Source organism: Nyctereutes procyonoides, unplaced genomic scaffold (genome assembly GCF_905146905.1).
Source record: "Nyctereutes procyonoides isolate TBG_1078 unplaced genomic scaffold, NYPRO_anot_genome, whole genome shotgun sequence".
Classification (NCBI taxonomy): Eukaryota; Metazoa; Chordata; class Mammalia; order Carnivora; family Canidae; genus Nyctereutes; species Nyctereutes procyonoides.
Window position 1 is genome coordinate 12,584,137 of NW_026575139.1, and position 20,343 is coordinate 12,604,479.

At 35.8% G+C, this 20,343-nt stretch overlaps 1 protein-coding gene across 3 annotated transcripts in view; it reads left to right on the forward strand.

Moving 5' to 3' along the window:
- Window positions 1-20,343, forward strand: part of EML5 (EMAP like 5) — a 184,044-nt gene that overhangs the window by 91,373 nt on the left and 72,328 nt on the right. For all 3 annotated transcript variants that reach the window (XM_055303744.1, XM_055303745.1, XM_055303746.1), the window contains exons 17-21: window positions 6,384-6,484; window positions 11,669-11,871; window positions 12,480-12,591; window positions 13,626-13,753; window positions 18,817-18,958. In XM_055303744.1, coding sequence (XP_055159719.1) covers window positions 6,384-6,484; window positions 11,669-11,871; window positions 12,480-12,591; window positions 13,626-13,753; window positions 18,817-18,958 — 686 coding nt within the window. The remainder of the gene's footprint in view (window positions 1-6,383; window positions 6,485-11,668; window positions 11,872-12,479; window positions 12,592-13,625; window positions 13,754-18,816; window positions 18,959-20,343) is intronic.

Sequence of the window (20,343 nt, forward strand, 5' to 3'; positions counted from 1 at the left end):
CCCCTTTTTTTTCTTTTCTCTTTTTTTTTCTTTTTTCTCTTCTCTCTTTTTCTCCTTTTCCCAGTACAACTTGTTTTTGGCCACTCTGCATTGAGCAAAATGACTAGAAGGAAAAACTCACCTCAAAAGAAAGAATCAGAAACAGTCCTCTCTCCCACAGAGTTACAAAATTTGGATTATAATTCAATGTCAGAAAGCCAATTCAGAAGCACTATTATAAAGCTACTGGTGGCTCTAGAAAAAAGCATAAAGGATTCAAGAGACTTCATGACTGCAGAATTTAGATCTAATCAGGCAGAATTTAAAAATCAACTAAATGAGATGCAATCCAAACTAGAGGTCCTAACAATGAGGGTTAAGGTAGAAGAACGAGTGAGTGACATAGAAGACAAGTTGCTGGCAAGGAAGGAAACTGAGGAAAAAAGAGAAAAACAATTAAAAGATCATGAGGATAGGTTAAGGGAAATAAATGACAGCCTCGGAAGGAAAAATCTACATTTAATTGGGGTTCCTGAGGGCGCCGAAAGGAACAGAGGTTCAGAATATGTATTTGAACAAATCCTAGCTGAGAACTTCCCTAATTTTGGGAGGGAAACAGGCATTCAGATTCAGGAAATAGAGAGATACCCCCCTAAAATCAATAAAAACCGCTCAACACCTCAACATTTAATAGTGAAACTTGCAAATTCCAAAGGTAAAGACAAGATCCTTAAAGCAGCAAGAGACAAGAAATCTCTAACTTTTATGGGGAGAAATATTAGATTAACAGCAGACTTCTCCACAGAGACCTGGCAGGCCAGAAAGGGCTGGCAGGATATATTCAGGGTCCTAAATGAGAAGAACATGCAGCCAAGAATACTTTATCTAGCAAGGCTCTCATTCAGAATAGAAGGAGAGATAAAGAGCTTCCAAGATAGAGAGAAACTGAAAGAATATGTGACCATGAAGCCAGCTCTGCAAGAAATACTAAGGGGGACTCTGTAATAGAGGAAGTCCAAGGGAACAATCGAGAAAAACAGGGACTGAATAGGTATCATGATGACACTAAATTCATATCTTTCAATAGTAACTCGAAACGTGAATGGGCTTAATGACTCCATCAAAAGACACAGGGTTTCAAACTGGATAAAAAAGCAAGACCCATCTATTTGCTGTCTACAAGAGACTCATTTTAGACATAAGGACACCTACAGCCTGAAAATAAAAGGTTGGAGAACCATGTACCATTCAAATGGTCCTCAAAAGAAAGCAGGGGTAGCCATCCTTATATGAGATAAACTAAAGTTTATCCCGAAGACTGAAGTAAGAGATGAAGAGGGACACTATATCATACTTAAAGGATCTATCCAACAAGAGGACCTAACAATCATCAATATTTATGCCCCGAATGTGGGAGCTGCCAAGTATATCAATCAATTAATAACCAAAGTTAAGACATACTTAGATAATAATACACTTGGTGACTTGAATGTAGCGCTTTCTACAATTGACAGGTATTCTAAGGACAACATCTCTAAAGAAACAAGAGCTTTAAATGATACACTGGACCAGATGGATTTCACAGATATTTACAGAACTTTACATCCAAACACAACTGAATATACATTCTGCTCAAGTGCACATGGAACTTTCTCCAGAATAGACCACATACTGGGTCACAAATCAGGTCTTAACCAATACCAAAAGATTGAGATCGTCCCCTGCATATTTTCAGACCATAATGCTTTGAAATTAGAACTAAATCACAAGAAGAAGTTTGGAAGGATTTCAAACATGTGGACGTTAAGGACCATCCTGCTAAAATATGAAAGGGTCAACCAGGAAATTAGAGAAGAATTAAAAAGATTTATGGAAACTAATGAGAATGAAGATACAACCGTTCAAAATCTTTGAGACACAGCAAAAGCAGTCGTGAGGGGGAAATACATTGCAATACAAGCATCCATCCAAAAACTGGAAAGAACTCAAATACAAAAGCTAACCTTGCACCTAAAGGAGCTGGAGAATAAAACAGCAAATAGATCCTACACCCAGCAGAAGAAGAGAGTTAATAAAGATTCAAGCAGAACGCAATGAAATAGAGACCAGAAGAACTGTGGAACAGATTAACAAAACCAGGAGTTGGTTCTTTGAAAAAATTAATAAGATAGATAAACCATTAGCCAGCCTTATTAAAAAGAAGAGAGAAAAGACTCAAATTAATAAAATCATGAATGAGAAAGGAGAGATCACCACCAACACCAGGGAAATACAAACAATTTTAAAAACATACCATGAGCAGCTATGCACCAATAAATTAGGCAATCTAGAAGAAATGGATACATTTCTGGAAAACCACAAACTACCAAAACTGGAACAGGAAGAAGTAGAAAACCTGGACAGGCTAATAACCAGGGAGGAAATTGAAGGAGTCATCAAAAACTTCCCAAGACACAAAAGTCCAGGGCCAGATGGCTTCCCAGGGGAATTCTATCACATTTAAAGAAGAAACCATACCTATTCTACTAAAGCTGTTCGGAAAGATGGAAAGAGATGGAGTACTTCCAAATTCATTCTGAGGCCAGCATCACCTTAATTCCAAAACCAGACAAAGACCCCACCAAAAAGAATTATATTTTTTTTATTTTTTTTTACTTTTTTTTTATTTATGATAGTCACAGAGAGAGAGAGAGAGAGAGAGAGAGGCGCAGAGACATAGGCAGAGGGAGAAGCAGGCACCATGCACCAGGAGCCCGATGTGGGATTCGATCCTGGGTCTCCAGGATCGCGCCCTGGGCCAAAGGCAGGCGCCAAACCGCTGCACCACCCAGGGATCCCCAAAAAGAATTATAGACCGATATCCCTGATGAACATGGATGAAAAAATTCTCAACAAGTTACTAGCCAACAGGATCCAACAATACATTAAGAAGATTATTCACCATGACCAAGTGGGATTTATCCCCAGGATGCAAGGCTGGTTCAGCACTCATAAAACAATGTGATTGATCGTATCAGCAAGAGAAAAAACAAGAAGTGTATGATCCTCTCAGTAGATGCAGAGAAAGCATTTGACAAAATACAGCATCCATTCCTGATCAAAACTCTTCAGAGTGTAGGGATAGAGGGAACATTTCTCAGCATCTTAAAAGCCATTTACGAAAAGCCCACAGCAAATATCATTCTCAAAGGGGAAACCCTGGGAGCCATTCCCCTAAGATCAGGAACTAGACAGGGATGTCCACTCTCACCACTGCTATTCAACATAGTACTAGAAGTCCTAACCACAGCAATCAGGCAATAGAAAGAAATAAAAGGCATTCAAATTGGCAAAGAAGAAGTCAAACTCTCCCTCTTCACAGACGGCATGATACTGTACATAGAAAACCCAAAAGACTCCACCCCAAGATTGCTAGAACTCCTACAGCAATTTGGCAGTGTGGCAGTATACAAAATCAATGCCCAGAAGTCAGTGGCATTTCCATACACTAACAATGAGACTGAAGAAAGAGAAATTAAGGAGTGAATCCCATTTACAATTGCACCCAAAAGCATAAGATACCTAGGAAAAACGTAACCAAAGAGGAAAAGGATCTATACCCTAAAAACTGTAGAATACATCTGAAAGAAATTGAGGAAGACACAAAGAGATGGAAAAATATTCCATGCTCATGGATTGGAAGAATTAATATTATGAAATGTCAATTTACACATTTAATGCAATCCCTATCAAAATACCATGGGCTTTCTTCAGAGAGTTAGAACAAATTATTTTAAGATTTGTGTGGAATCAGAAAAGACCCCGAATAGCCAGGGGAATTTTAAAAAAGAAAACGATAGCTGGGGGGCATCACAATTCCAGATTTCAAGTTGTACTACAAAGCCGTGGTCATGAAGACAGTGTGGTACTGGCACAAAAACAGACACATAGATCAACGGAACAGAATAGAGAATCCAGAAGTGGACCCTCAACTTTATGGTCAACTAATAATATTCGACAAAGGAGGAAAGACTATCCACTGGAAAAAAGTCTCTTCAATAAATGGTGCTGGGAAAATTGGACATCCACATGCAGAAGAATGAAACTGGACCATTCTCTTACACCATACACAAAGATAAACTCAAAATGGATGAAAGATCTAAATGTGAGACCAGATTCCATCAAAATCCTAGAGGAGAAAAGGGAGGCAACACCCTTTTTGAACTTGGCCACAATAACTTCTTGCAAGATACATCCATGAAGGCAAGAGAAACAAAAGCCAAAATGAACTATTGGGACTTCATCAAGATAAGAAGCTTTTGCACAGCAAAAGAAACAGTCAACAAAACTAAAAGACAAACTACAGAATGGGAGAAGATATTTGCAAATGACGTATCAGATAAAGGACTAGTGTTAAGAATTAAGAACTTATTAAACTCAACAGCAAAGAAACAAACAATCCGATCATGAAATGGGCAAAAGACATGAACAGAAATCTCACAGAGGAAGAAATAGACATGGCTAACAAGCACATGAGAGGGATCCCTGGGTGGCGCAGCGGTTTGGCGCCTGCCTTTGGCCCAGGGCACGATCCTGGAGACCCGGGTCGAGTCCAGGATCGAGTCCCATATCGGGCTCCCGGTGCATGGAGCCTGCTTCTCCCTCTGCCTGTGTCTCTGCCTCTCTCTCTCTCTCTCTCTCTGTGACTATCATAAATAATAATAAATAAATAAATAAATAAATAAATAAATAATAAATTTTTAAAAAAGCACATGAGAAAATGCTCCGCATCACTTGCCATCAGGGAAATACAAATCAAAACCACAATGAGATACCACCTCACACCAGTGAGAATGGGGAAAATTAACAAGGCAGGAAACAACAAGTGGAGAGGATGTGGAGGAAGGGGAACCCTCCTGCACTGTTGGTGGGAATGTGAACTGGTGCAGCCACTCTGGAAAACTGTGTGGAGGTTCCTCAAAGAGTTAAAAACAGATCTGCCCTACGACCCAGCTATTGCACTGCTGGGAATTTACCCCAAAGATACAGATGCAGGGAAACGCCGGGACACCTGCCCCCAGTGTTTATAGCAGCAATGTCCACAATAGCCAAACTGTGGTAGGAGCCTCGGTGTCCATTGAAAGATGAATGGATAGGGATCCCTGGGTGGCGCAGCAGTTTAGCGCCTGCCTTTGGCCCAGGGCGTGATCCTGGATACCCGGGATCAAATCCCATGTCAGGCTCCTGGTGCATGGAGCCTGCTTCTCCCTCTGCCTATGTCTCTGCCTCTCTCTCTGTGTGTGACTATCCTAAATGAATAAAATTTAAAAAAAAGATTTAAAAAAATTAAAAAAAAAAGAAAGATGAATGGATAAAGAAGATGTGGTCTATATACACAATGGAATATTACTCAGCCATTAGAAACGACAAATACCCACCATTTGCTTTGACGTGGATAGAACTGGAGGGTATTATGTTGAGTGAAATAAGTCATTCGGAGAAGGACAAACATTATATGGTCCCATTCATTTGGGGAATATAAAAAATAGTGAAAGGGAATAAAGGGGAAAGGAGAAAAAATGAGTGGGAAATATCAGAAAGGGAGACAGAACATGAGAGACTCCTAACTCTGGGAAACGAACAAGAGGTGGTGGAAAGGGAGGTTGGCAGGGAGTGGGGATGACTGGGTGAAGGACACTGAGGGGAGCACTTGATGAGATGAGCACTGGGTGTTATGCTATATGTTGGCAAATTGAACTCCAATTAAACAAAAAAGAATTAAAAAAAAGAAATACTCAAATCATATATATGAGTGACAGGTGATACATACAAGTGTATCTCACAAAAAAGCTATAGATTATATGTATTTTTGTCACATTTTCAATTTGCTAAATTTTCTACAAGCATGTATTATTTTTATAATAAAATATTAATTGCTTTAAAAGAGGAAATAGTCAACAATGTCAGATTATTTTTATTATTGTCCTGTTCCTTAAAGTGAGACATTGAAATACTTTAAAAATAGAGATAAATGCTTTTTTCACTACATAGACAATGGCCAAATAAAAGGTAGTTTAAGAGGAACAATGTGTTAGGAATGACTATATTAAGCTGTAACAAAGTATTATACAAATTTTTTCTTTGATATATGCCACAATTCCCTATGCACAGTACAATAGTAAGTGCTACTGAAAAGAAGTTCAGTTCTTACTGTTTCTATGTTTTAAGATTCTGTTGAGAAGAATTAAATTAAAATTATGACCAAGTAATAAATGTACAAATGCATGATTACATAGCCCAAACCTGAGAGATAAGTGGGTAGAGGATTCAGTAATGGAATAATCAAGATAGGGTATGAATTAGGCAAAAGATTATTATCAGAGAGCTTTATCTTTGGAGTTTAAACATTCTGGTATCTTTTTCAGAGGAAGTAAAGATAAGATTTTTGTTGTAAAGATGAACCCCTACGTGCCTGATAAATTAATTACAGCTGGAATTAAACACGTGAAATTTTGGCGTAGAGCAGGTAAGGACGTGCTCTTTTTTACTCCTTTGAAAGAAGTTATTACTTTAAAAAGTTATTTTAGCTAAGTGCAATGCAGTATTCTAGTTTGGATCCTGGCACAGAAAAGAGACATTAGTGGAAAACAGGTGAGATCTAAATGAAGTCTGGAGTTCAGTTCATAGAAATGCATCAAACATGTTGGTTTTTTAGTATGTAGTAATTTAAGATGTTAACTTTAGGGAAAATGGGCAAGGAGTATATAAGAATACTCTTACCTTTTTGTCTTTTATGAAAGTCTAAAATTATCCAAAATCTTTGTGTTTTTTTTTCAGGCGATCCTCATTTGTCTTGATATATTTTAAATAAATGTGAGGTTGATTTTATTGTCATTTATTGACCACATTGATGTAGTATTCATATTTTCAAGAGGGTTTAACTTGGGGCACCTTGTCTGCTTCTCCCTCTCCTCCTACCTCTCCCCACCCCTGCTTATGATATCCCTCCCCCCTCAAATAAATAAATAAAATATTTTTTAAAAAATGGACTTAACTTATAAGATGAATCAAGACTCCTTTCTTTTTCTGTTAAAGACGTATTTTAGTATAAACTGAAAATGAAAAATTTTGTAAGAATTCTTTATATGCTATAAAATGATACATAAATGGAATGTTGTATTATTTTAGTCATTTGTAACTATAGATTAGGAGCTATGGAAGAAGTTTATATTTAAAAAATTTTTTTAATCTCTTTCTGAATAAAATAGTAATATACTTATAAATTCCACCAATTTGATATTAAGGTCTCAGCACATTTAAACCTTTCAGATTAAAATACACAAATATAGAAAGAAGTAAAATATATATAAGAAAACAATAGCCTTGGTGAAGACATTTCCCACGTTCAAGTTACTTTCAAATTGTAAACTACATAGAACATGAATTGATTTTCACGCTTGGATTTAATACTTTATCACAAACTCATTAGATCATAGTGAAAAAGTAAAAAAGTATTTTCACATGTTTATTCCCATATACTTAAACAAAATTTTAGAATACCTTATTTATTTGGAATTACAAATACTAAGTGAGTAAGTAATGCTTATTATTTCTGTCTTGAAAATAAAAACCCTTATAAATTTCTTTGAAATAAGAGACAAAGTAAATAGTTTTAGAATGAAACCTTTTTCCTTACGTTTGATTAGTTATATGGTAGATGAAACTGAACCATAAGAATAAATGTTAAAACTTTGGTGTGTCTTTCAACCTTCCTCACTTTTGGGGTTCTGATCCATGGAGTTCACTAAGTGAGAAATAAGTAATCACTGTATTAATCTAAGTGCTATCTAAGCCACTAAATGCATAGCTTTATGTAAATTAAAGATGGCTTAGGCCTGAGGCTAAAAAGGAGCTTCTAACCTCCTGTTTCAGATCTAGGCTTTGAGAATTCCAACATATAAATTATTAAGCTGTCCTCTGAGAAATTTGAACTCTATTCCATGGTTGGTAGGGGCAGACAACCACTGAAAGTTTTTGAGTGCAATGACATGACCTGGTACAATAGGAATGTGTTATACTGTGTCTATCAGAAAACCAATTGATTATTTAAACCAGCAGTGGCAAACTTCCTATAAATGAAGAGACAGGAAATATTTTAGACTTCCAGGCCCAGGCATCAAATCAAAAATATTATGTAAGTACTTGGAGAGCAAGAGTGAAAACTCCTGCCCTGCTTTATACCCAGTTGCCATTAAGTGTTGACATTCATTGTCTCCAAGATCAACTTGCTGCCGCAAAAGGGATTGACAGTTTGGGCTGGAGGAACCATTGTCATGCCCCAGTGACACATAGGTCCTAGTGTGTTCTTCTCCTCCTAGAGAGCCCTACCTTCTCACTTTGGGCAGCTAGCCAGAATTAAGGCAACTCCTAGGCTAATTCCACTGCTAGTGCTCAGCAGTTTCCATTAGCAAAGTTTTCAACTTGTAGATCACAACTAGCTTAGCCTCTGGGCAGCTGCTAGTTGGCAGCCAGAAGTCAAAAAGGCAGGCTCTGAGAATAGAGAAGGAAACAAGCATGGCCTCTGTAGTTCACGGTGCTAATCTGCAGGCTCTGTACAAAAACAGGTGGTGGTAGAGCTTGGTTCACAGCCTGTACTTTACTTCTTCTGCTCCAGATAGACTGTGCTCTAGTGAAAACCAGTCCCTTCACTTGTGTACTTTCTCTTCTTGCCTACTCAAGAACATCAGTTCTTCCCTGTCTCTCCTACATCATCCCTTTCCCTTCTTTACTTTTTCAATTCAGCATACAAGTATGGGCTTATTTTTCCATCTTAAATAAATAAAACCAAATGAAAATCTTCCTTCAACTCTACCCTTGAGTTGCTAATCAATTTCTTATATATGTACTATAATACCTTTAGACTGTTGCTTACACGTTCATTTTGCAATGTATCTTCTCCTCTCTCTTGAAAGAAGTCTAATCTGTTCTCCCCCGCCCTCACCAATCTACGTAATTACCCTTGCAAATTCACTAACAACTCTGGCTGCTATGTTAAGAAAATACAGAGGTGTCTGGTTGGCTCAGTTGGTTGAACATCCAGCTCAATTTCAGCTCAGGTCATGATCTCAGGGTTGTGAGATTGAGTCCTGTGCCAGGCTCCACACACAGCACAGAGTCTGCTTAAGATTCTTTCCCTCTTCCTCTGCCTCCTCTACCCTTCTTCCCTTTCATGCTCTCTATCTCTCTCTAAAATAAATAAAATCTTTATTTTTAAAAAAGTGGTCTGCATACATTTATAATATGACTACTTTTTCACCATGCTACCACCATGGTCCATGCCACCTTTATCATTTGCCCAGATGATTGAAATAGCATCTCTTTTCTTTCTTGCCCTTCTCTGATTTACTCTCAACCCAGAAATCAGAATAAACGTATAATATGTGATATGCCAGATTTTATTCCACTAACCACTTCCTATCTCATGCAGAGTAAAAGTTAAATCCTTACTAGAGCCTGGAAAGCTGCCTTTGACCTCTATGGCCCCCATGACTTCTTCCTCCCTTATTTTCTTGGCTACACTGTATTGACCTCTAAAACTATTCTTTGAAGGTTCCTGTCACAATCCTGTACTGGAGGCTCTTGCTGATCCCTCTGCCTTGAACCCTATTCTTGCATGGCTAGCTCTTATACCTCCTTCAGGTCTTCATTCAGCTATTACCTTTTCAATGAGGCCTTTCTTAACTATCCCACTTAAAATGGACCCCTCTCATTTCTTGTCCCCTGCTTATGCTCATATTTTCTACAGCGCACCCGTCATCATCTGTTAATATACTGTACATCTTACTTATTTGTTATATTTATTGACTGTCTCATCAGGAAGCTCCATGAGAGCAGGGAATTTTGTTGTTTGTTTCTTCATAGCTCTACCCCCAGTGCCTTGAGTAGTGCCTGGCATATACATTTCTTGAATAAAATAATGAATTCAATTGGAAAAAAATGGGCAAAGATATCAGTAGATAATGAATGGCCAATACAGATAGGAAACTGTGACAAAGCTCATAAACAATCAGAGAAAGGCATATTAAAGCGTCAATAAAATTCAGTTGGTATTTCATATCCCCCAGTCTGACAATACTAAGTGTTCCTGAAAGGTGGGAAATAGGAACTCCTTTCACTGGTAATCGGAGTGTAAGTTGGTGTATCAACTTTGTAGAACAGTTTAGCAACAGATGTTACATCTCATCTATGTTTTCTCTTTTGCACATATCCTGTGGTCATTCCTAGGCATTCCTACAGAATCTCTTGCCCTTGCATAGAAGAGACCTTTACAGAATTGTTTAAAGCAGCATTGTTGGGCAGGGGGATGGGGTGACTGGGTGACGGGCATTGAGGGGGTCACTTGATGGAATGAGCACTGAGTGTTATACTATATGTTGGCAAATTGGACTCCAATAAAAAAATATACATAAAAAATAAAGCAGCATTGTTTTCAGTAGCAAAAGCTTGGAAGCAATTTAAGTGTTCATTAATAGGAAAATAGACTGGTAGGTTCGTATAATAGAATGTTTATAGAATTAAGAAAATGCATATTCTAGAGGTACAGATCAACATAATAAACCTACATAATGGATTGTTGGTGATAAAAGCAAGTTGCAAAGGAATACAGTTGGCCCTTGAGTGACACAGGGAGTTAGAGCACTGACCCCCTGCACAGGCAAAAATCTGCATATAACTTTTTAAAAAAAAATTTTATGCATATAACTTTGACTCCCCAAATACTTCTAATAGCCCACTGTTGACCCAAAGCCTTACCAATGACATACATAGTCAAAGCTATATGTATTATTTAGTGTAATCTTATGATAAACTAGAGCAAAGAAAATATTGAGAAAATCATAAGGTAGAGAAAATACATTTATAGTACTGTATCTATTGAAAAATGTGTAAAAATTAATTTGTGTGCAGTTCAAACCAGTGTTCAGGTCAAATGTACATATAGGATGGTATTTATAGAAAACCTTAAAACATGAAAAATATGACATATTGCCTAATATTTTACAAATAAGTAGTAAAATGTATAAAAGGATACATGGGTGGCTCAGTGGTTGAGAATCTGCCTTCAGTTCATGGTGTGATCCTGGGTTCCTGGGACACCATCCTGAATCAGGCTCCCCCCAGGGAGCTTGCTTCTCCCTCTGCCTATGTCTCTGCCTCTCTCTCTGTGTCTCTCGTGAATAAATAAATAAAATCTTAAAAAAAAAAAGACGAATGCATGTGAAAGTAATCACCATCATATTCAGAATAGTAGAGGATGAAGAAGGGAGATGGGATTGGCATCATGCTTTGGTTGTTTTAGTAATTTTGTGTAGGTTGAGAGGGGAATATACATACTTCCTTGTATTAATTTTTATATATTTATTTTCTTAAATATGTCATAATAAAAATTTTGAAGAACAATCAGAAGTGCCAAGGACTGATTAAAGCTGACTTACTGTACATATTTTTGTCCAAAGATCTGTGGCCTAAAAGCTTCCATGAATATGGCTGTCTCAGCCAGGCAAGGCACTGACTGAGAGACCTGTATTTTTCTAAGTCTCCTTACTATTACACATCTTTCTACTTAAACAATTACAGTAGGAAAGAAATTTTATCACTTTATAATTTCATACATTTTAAAAGTGGTACTTCTGTTATATTTTTTATGAACCAGGAGGAGGATTGATTGGTAGAAAAGGCTACGTGGGTACCCTAGGGAAAAATGACACAATGATGTGTGCAGTGTATGGATGGACGGAAGAGATGGCTTTTTCTGGAACATCCACAGGAGATGTGTGTATCTGGAGAGATGTCTTTCTTGTGAAAACAGTTAAAGCACATGATGGGCCAGTATTTAGTATGCATGCATTGGAAAAAGTAAGTATTCTAAGGATATTTTTAGGTAAAACACAATTTGATCTTGGGTTATAGAGGTTTTCATAACTAAAGGAATATTGCATTTCTGCTTAGCTGAGCCACCCGGTAATAATCTGTGAATGAGAGTCTTTTCTGCCTCCTTTTATTCCTCTTTCAAATTCCTGGACATGGCAAAATAGGTCTGCTATTAAAAAAAAGTTTAACTTAATATTTATTAATTTCTTTCGATGTGCCAGCACTTGCTTAAGTGCTTTATTATCACCATCTCCCATGAGGTGACTACTATTATGATCCTCTGTTTTTGAAGGATGGGATTATGAAGCCTCTAAGAAAATATATGTATCATGCTGAAAACGTTAGAGCTACATTATGGTTGCAGATTACAAACCTTTTCTTAAAGTCCTGTCCTCAAAATACAATGTTTAGTGTCACTGTAAATATTTTTGCGGGTTCTATGTTGATGTATAAAAAAAAACCCTATTCTTATGCTAATGTGTTCACAGCCTATAATTTTTAGCTATAAATGTCCTTTCCTCTAGAATTTTTCAACAGAAGGTTATTTTTTTTTAATTTAGATTTTTATTAACTTGAAATTTTTACTTTCAAAGGGATTTGTAACTGGAGGTAAAGATGGTATAGTAGCTCTTTGGGATGACTCCTTTGAAAGATGTCTCAAGACCTATGCTATAAAAAGAGCTGCTTTGGCACCAGGATCTAAAGGTGATTTGAAATTTAATTTACTTTGTAGGATAAAAGATTAATTGCTCATTGACATGCATGGTCACTGAGGCTGGAGCACATGAAATATATTTTTCCTTTACTAGAAATGCATCAGAGTTTAATGGGAGAAGCCATTTAACCAGAGCCTGAATCATTGCCGTCCTTTCAAAAAAATCTATTTTCTGTGATATAGGTGGTAAAATATTAACCAAGTACAAGATTATTCATGGTAATTTTAATCATTTTAACGTTTCAAGGAAAATTGCCACATAAGCATCACATTTACCAGTCAAGAATTTGTTTTCAAGCTTGGCATTTTGTTTCACATTAACGTTTTGTTGACCTGGCCTGTCTATCCTTGCATGCCCTTCCTTTTACCCTTTTTCTCAGTGTATTAAGGCATGACATCACACTCTCTGACCTCCAGGCCTTTTCTGTACACTATTACTTTTGCCTAGGATTTGCCCTTTCTCCTCCCTCCTGTCCCCCTCTAATTACCTGACCATGCTCATTTTTCATATCTCAGTAGGGTAATTTCTTCCACTTCCATCTCCTCTCCACCCCCTTAAAAAAGGGGAAATTCCATTACATTGTGCCCCTGTTTCTGTTTTCTTCATTGTATGCTCTGTTAGGTTTACCAGCTACATCTTTGAAGCCTTCCTAGGACACAGTAGACATATATGAATACATCTTAAGTTCAGTTGAATTGAAATTACTAACCAGAATATTGTAGGTGCTTTAAGAAGGTAAGGAGGTGAATAAAGAGAGGCAAATATAAGAGGAAAAGAAACAGTCGTCAGAATAGTAGTCGAAGATCTAAAATAATAGAGAATTATAGTATATAGGTGGTTCTTTTGAGATTAATAAATTGAGTCGTTTGGGAAAATTCAGTACATTTATTAGAATACTTAAAGTACAGGAAAAGGCAACCTTGTGATGTGATTTTCGTTGTCAAAATAGCATCATTGGCAATATGTACATCCTTGTATTCTAGTAACTTTATACCTAGAAGAACATCTCCATTAACATTTCAGGTCTTCTCTTGGAAGATAACCCATCTATACGTGCCATATCATTAGGACATGGTCATATTTTAGTTGGCACAAAGAATGGTGAAATACTAGAAGTGGATAAAAGTGGCCCAATAACACTTCTGGTCCAGGTAATATGAAAAGTTAATATACTTTTTTTTTTCTCTTTGTATACAATTGATCCAATACGTATGAACCAAAAGTTAACAGTAGTGAAAAATAATGTTAAATTATTTAGGGAAATAATTGATAATATATACCAAAAATTTCTAACTTAATTATAGCTTAATGAGTAGATGCCAGTAAATAAATATGCATGCTATCGTGTGGAATAATTGCCAGTATTTTAAGTAATTTCTTATCGTAAAACAAGAAACCAATGAAGAGAAAAAACAGTTGTAATTAATTTAACCAAGTCAATTTATTTCACATTTAATTTTATTTCTTTGAAGTATATTTGTTGAACCTAAGGCAGTTGCTTTTCTATGAAACTTCATTTTCCTTATTAAGTTTCTAATTTAAAAAAATAAATGTATGCTAAAAATTTTATTGCTGAAAACATTTGTCAGTGAAATGTTAATAAAAATCTAGCAATATAAACATTTGTGTGGTAGAAATATAAAATGAAAGAGCAGTATCAGCTGATCTTAACATTTTTATCAGGAATGTTGTATTAATTTTTTAGTTGTACATTACCTATATGTATTGTTTTTCTGAAAAGTAGGGAGAGAAATAAATCAATACTGTAAAACACAGCAAATGAGGTACGATCTACCCTAATGAGAAATTGTTCTCCTGCAACTGTAGTAACACCAATTTTGAATTTGTCTTTTATCCTGAAAAAAAAATTATGTTTTCTTATTACAGTTTCTTCTCCATCCCCACTCCCCCTCACCTCACTTCTATTAAAACACCACAGAGCACACACAGAGGAGAACACTGCACATGCTTTAATGTTAATATAAAATCCTGATGTGCCAAGGAGAATTTGTAAGCAAATAATGAAACATTTTATATTAAATTTACTGTCAAACTTTGGTGTCTTACTCTTTAACTTCAATCACGTAATAGTCCTTTGAAGTAAAGAGATGATGGAGTTATGGTGTTGAAGATGTTTATGATCTCTTGGAAAATATTAGCACAAGTACACTTTTACAGATGAATCCACAGAACTTTTCAAAAACCCAGATAATTTTATAATTATAAAAAGTTTTAAAATGATAAATGACATCCTATTATTTTTTTCTATTTATTGTAGTGCATAAGATTTCAAATATCTACCGTCTGTCTCCTAAACATCAGAAACAAGACAAGGATACCATGTTTCTTTTTTTCTTTTCTTTTTTTTTAAGATTTTATTTGTTTATTCATAGAGACACAGACAGAGAGAGAGACACAGAGCAGAGCAGAGGGAGAAGCAGGCTCCATGCAGAGAGCCCGACCTGGGACTCGATCCAGGGTCTCCAGGATCACGCCCTGGGCTGCAGGCGGCGCTAACCCGCTGCGTCACCGGGGCTGCCCAAGGATACCATGTTTCACCATTATTGTCCAACATTGTGTGTGAGGTCTTAGCCAATCTGGAAAAAAGGTGTATGTCTTGAAAACAAATGGATAACACTGTCATTATTTGCAAATATTATAATCTTATACCTTGGGTATCCAGGGAATAAACTGAAAAATTATTAGAATTAAGGAGTCCTGTAAAGTGAGATTCAAAATCAGCTTATAAGAATCAATATTTCTATATATCAGCAATAACCAGTTAGAAAATATGACACAAAAATGATACAAAGAAAACTACAATAACCAGGAAAAAATATGAAAGATCAGTGTTAAGAAAAATGTAAAGTTTTACTAAAGACCTAAAAGATCTAAATAACTTATGAATTCACTATGATCATAAACCAAATACAAATGAGATTTTTCAAAAATTCTGGGAAGAGTTTTAAAAAATCACTTAGAAGAAAAAAATACCCCAAAATAGTCCAGACATTTTTGAGAAACTCAATGCTAGAAATAAGATAAAAGTATAATAGTTAAAACTGTGGAGATATACATGGAAATGCAAATCAAAACCACAATGAGATATCACCTCTCACCTGTCAGAACAGTTAAAATTAAAACCTCAAGAAACAACAAGAATTGTCAAGCATGTGGAGGAAAAAGAACCCTCAGACGCTGTTGGTGGGAATGCAAACAGGTGCAGCCACTCTGGAAAACAGCATGGAGGTTCCTCAGAAAATTAGAACTACCTATGATTCAGTAATCACACTACAGGGTATTTACCCAAAGAATGCAAAAACACTAATTAGAAGGGGTCATGCCCCCTCTGTTTATTGCACAATATCCAAACGAGGGAACCAACCTAAGTGTCCTTCAATAGATGAGTGCATAAAAAAGATACATATATATAGGTACACACACACACACACACACACACACACACACATATATGTATACACGCATACACACACACCCACAACGGAATATTATTCAGCCTTAATGAAGAATGAAATCTTGGGATCCCTGGGTGGCGCAGTGGTTTAGCGCCTGCCTTTGGCTCAGGGCGCGATCCTGGAGACCGGGATCGAGTCCCATGTCAGGCTCCCGGTGCATGGAGCCTGCTTCTCTCTCTGCCTGTGTCTCTGCCTCTCTCTCTCTCTGTGTGTGACTATCGTAAATAAATAAAAATAAAAAAAGAATGAAATCTTGCCATTTGCAAGATAGCAATATGGATAGAGCTAGAGAATATAGTGCTAAGCAAAATAAACCAGAGACAAATAACATCTGATTTCACGTGTGTGGAGTTTAAGAAACAAAATAAATGAACAAAGGGGGAAAAAAGACCAAAAAACAGATTCTTAACTATAGAAAACAAACTCATGGTTACAGAAGGGAGGTAAGTGGGGTATGGGTGAAATAGATGAAGGGGATTAAAAGTACACTTTATCTTGGTAAGCACTGAGTAATATATGGAACTATTGAATCACTATATTGTACACATTAAAATAACAGGTCACAGTTTAATTCATACTGTGATTAAATTCATAGTGTGATTAACTACACCAGAATTTTTTTTAAAAGGTGTGGAAATGTATGTATGCAATATAAGTACGTTCAGATGTCTTAAAGAAAACTTGTACAACAGTATAGCAGTATTCTATGGGTCATTTTGGGGAGTAGCACCTCTTAACAGTATTCATCCATGAACATGTGATCTCTTCTTTTTTTTTTTAGATCTTCTTTAACTTTTTTCAATAGTTTTATAGTTTTCAGTATACAAGTCTCACAGTTATCTTTTTTAAATAATAGACCTTATTTATTCTAATAATTTTTAGTGGATTTTTAGGATTTTCTATATATAAGAGAATATCAGCTGCAGATACAGTTTTACTATTCCTTTTCTGGTAGGGATGCCTGTTACTTCTTTTTCTTGCCTAATTATCCTGGAATCTTCAGTACAATGTAGAAGTAGTGAGAGCATCTTTGTCTTGTTTCTGGTTTTTATTTTATTTTATTGATAAAAGTGTAAAATTGGTTTTCACTTTTTAAACCCCACTTGGTTGTGGTATATAATTCTTTTTGTACATGTTGGAATCAATTTGCTATTATTTTTTTGAGGAGTTTAGCATCCACATACTTTATATAAGGAATAATTGGTCTATAGTTTACTTGTAATGACTGGTTTTGGTACCAGGCTCATCCTGGCTCCATAAAATAATTTGGGAAGTGTTCTTTCATCTTTGATAGTCTTTTTCCTTGACCACACCCAGCCACTGGAGTTTATTAAATTGATGGCTGATTACTGTTTTCAAAATTTACCCCAGAGCATAAATTCCTCCCCAGATTAAACTAATCAAATTCAGGCTCCTTAAAGGGGACACTCATTTCCCAGGTGAGTGTTTTGAGGATTTATTCTGACTTGAAGCAGTCTCCTCCCATCTATGTCTGAGATTGCCCTGGTCTGAGTAAATGTTTCATTTGTCATATCTCCTTGGAATTGTTTCCAAAGACCTTAATTTTTTTTAAATTAACTTTATCAGTTTCACTGGTGAGCAGGTCTACAGCGCTCCTTACCTTCTCCTGCAGGAAGTTCTTCCTGTATGGCAATTTTTAATATTTCCAAGGCAGCCAATTACTACTCTCTCCGCTCATTGAAATTTTAAGGTTTTAAACTAATTTTAATAGTAACTTGATTATATTGTGATTGTTAAGATAAAGCTGTTATAAAAGTATTTTTTGTTTTGTTTTTGATTGTGCAGTTCAACTTTTTATTTTAATGCAGTGCTAGCATCTAAACTAATAAGCAATTACTAAAGCTACAGTGACTTGAAGTTCAATCTTTACATTCAGCAAGTTTAAATCCATTCTTATGTGATTTTTTAAAACTTTATTAACTGAAAATATTGCTTACTGATAAAACTTGCTCAAATGCTGCCGCTGAATGTACAAGTCACTGAATATGCTAATACAACAAAGATAACCACATGTTTGAGGATTGCAGTGTGCCAGACCTTCACTGAAAAAAAAAAAACAACTAAACAAAACTCACGCAACAAACATCTGAGAATCTGGACACTTCTTATCAGCGTTTTTGAAGTATATCATTAATATCTTAAGTGTATCAAAACCTTGGCATGATTTAATTTCAAGTTGCCAATTTTGTTTTTACTAACATCAGAAAGTTATGGCTACACTGCCAATGCCGGGTCTGCTTAATTTGACTTAAGAGTTTAATATGACTTAACATTAAAAGCTCACACTACACCGAAATATATAATTTCACGCATACGGTGACATTCAACATTCAAGTGCCAGTGTTTTTGTACTGTCTTTTGGTTAAGTTTCTTTAAACTTTCAAAGAATCACTTTAAGGCTTACAAAAATAAATATTTGTCAGAATGTTCAATAAATATTACATAAAACTAGCAGCAAAAAGTATCTAGAAATCTGTCTTGTGCAAATAGTTTTCTTCCCAATTATTATTCCCATGGTCCCAAATAAATTTTAGAATCTAGTCCCATCCCCTTCCTAGACATATAAAAGTATTTTGAGTTATATTACAAAGATAAAAGTTTTATTAGATTACACAATTATTCATTAGTTTATCATTACTTATTATCAATTGTCTGTAGTTTTTCTAAATACATGTATTTTTAGGTTAAATTGAACTTAACTGTGTTCTCTTTGTTAGGGACACATGGAAGGAGAGGTGTGGGGTTTGGCCACACATCCTTATCTGCCTATCTGTGCTACTGTAAGTGATGATAAAACCTTAAGGATATGGGATCTCTCTCCTAGTCATTGTATGTTGGCTGTCCGGAAACTGAAAAAGGGTAAGAGGCTCTCAGGCTTGAACATAGATTAAGTTGTCACAATTTTCTAACCCTCACAAATGTAAGAAAGCAATAGTAGGTATATAAAAAAGACTTATTCTGTGTGCACTTGCTCATGGTGCTACGTAAAGAAAATTAATTATACCCAGTGCTTGCTTTATGGGACCTCCTATGATCATACCTATCCTGAGCCAGCTTGCAATGTCACGTTGGAAAAAATATAGGAATACAGGAAGAAAACAGAAGCTAAATTTTCCATCTTTTGTGACTATGGAATATATATAATTCAAAATCAGAAACTAAGAAACAAGACCTTAATTTATGAAGGGGTAGCAGAATTAAAAGGAAGATATTTTAGAGTGAAACAGAACTAACCACATTTGTAGGAGTCAAATGAAGCTAGCCTATCAGTATAGAGAGATAAGGGGTTATGTTTTTGGAACAAGGCAGATACTATTAACATAGGGCAAATGAGGTTGTACAGATAACTTCAGATTTCTTAGTGAGATGGTAGGGAATGTTATTTTATAGCGTGGAGGCATTGAAGAACTCTGGTTGAAAAGGTAGGGAATTGAGACTATAAGAAATGAGACAGAATCAGCAAATGAAAGAAAGGATTGTCGGGCCATAGTAAGAGGCAAGTTGAATTTAGGTAACAAGAATTTGTAATTCAGTTAATTTAATTGTATTTCCATCTATTTACTTAAAATAAGTTAGAGTCTATTATCTTCTTCTGGTATTACTGTATTTAATATTTGTATTTAACTAAAAATCTAAAATTAATCATAATCTCTAGAATAATTGAACCCCAGTCATTGCCTCTTGTCTCCCTCTCTTTTTCTCTTTCTCTCTCTCTCTCTCTCCCCCCCCTTCTCACACTTTCTCTCTTTTGAGTTATGGATGGTCTAGCATTTTAATTCTTTGGTGTTTTTTTCTCCCTGAGAACTAGAGAAAATTACCAAATGTTATCTCCGTTGTTTTTTACCGTACTCTCCGCATGAAGGGTTATAGTAAGATCACAAAACCAGTCACTCCTTTGTTTACACAGGAAATCACAGTACCAAATATTCTTTTCTTCACAAGGCAATAGGAAGTCCTTACCAGTCAAATTTGGAACATGCTTGCATTTAATACACCTCAGATTTTTTTCTTTCTTTTTAAAATTGAGATCCAGTTGGCATACAGCATATTAATTTTCAGGTGTACAACATAATAATCCACTATTTGTATATTGTGAGACAATCACTACAGTAAATTTAGTTAACATCCATTGCCATACATGCTTACAAAATATTTTCCTTTTATGATAAGAACTTTTAAGATCTCCTCTTTTAACAACTTTCATATATGCAACACAGTCATCTATAGTCATCGTGATGTACATT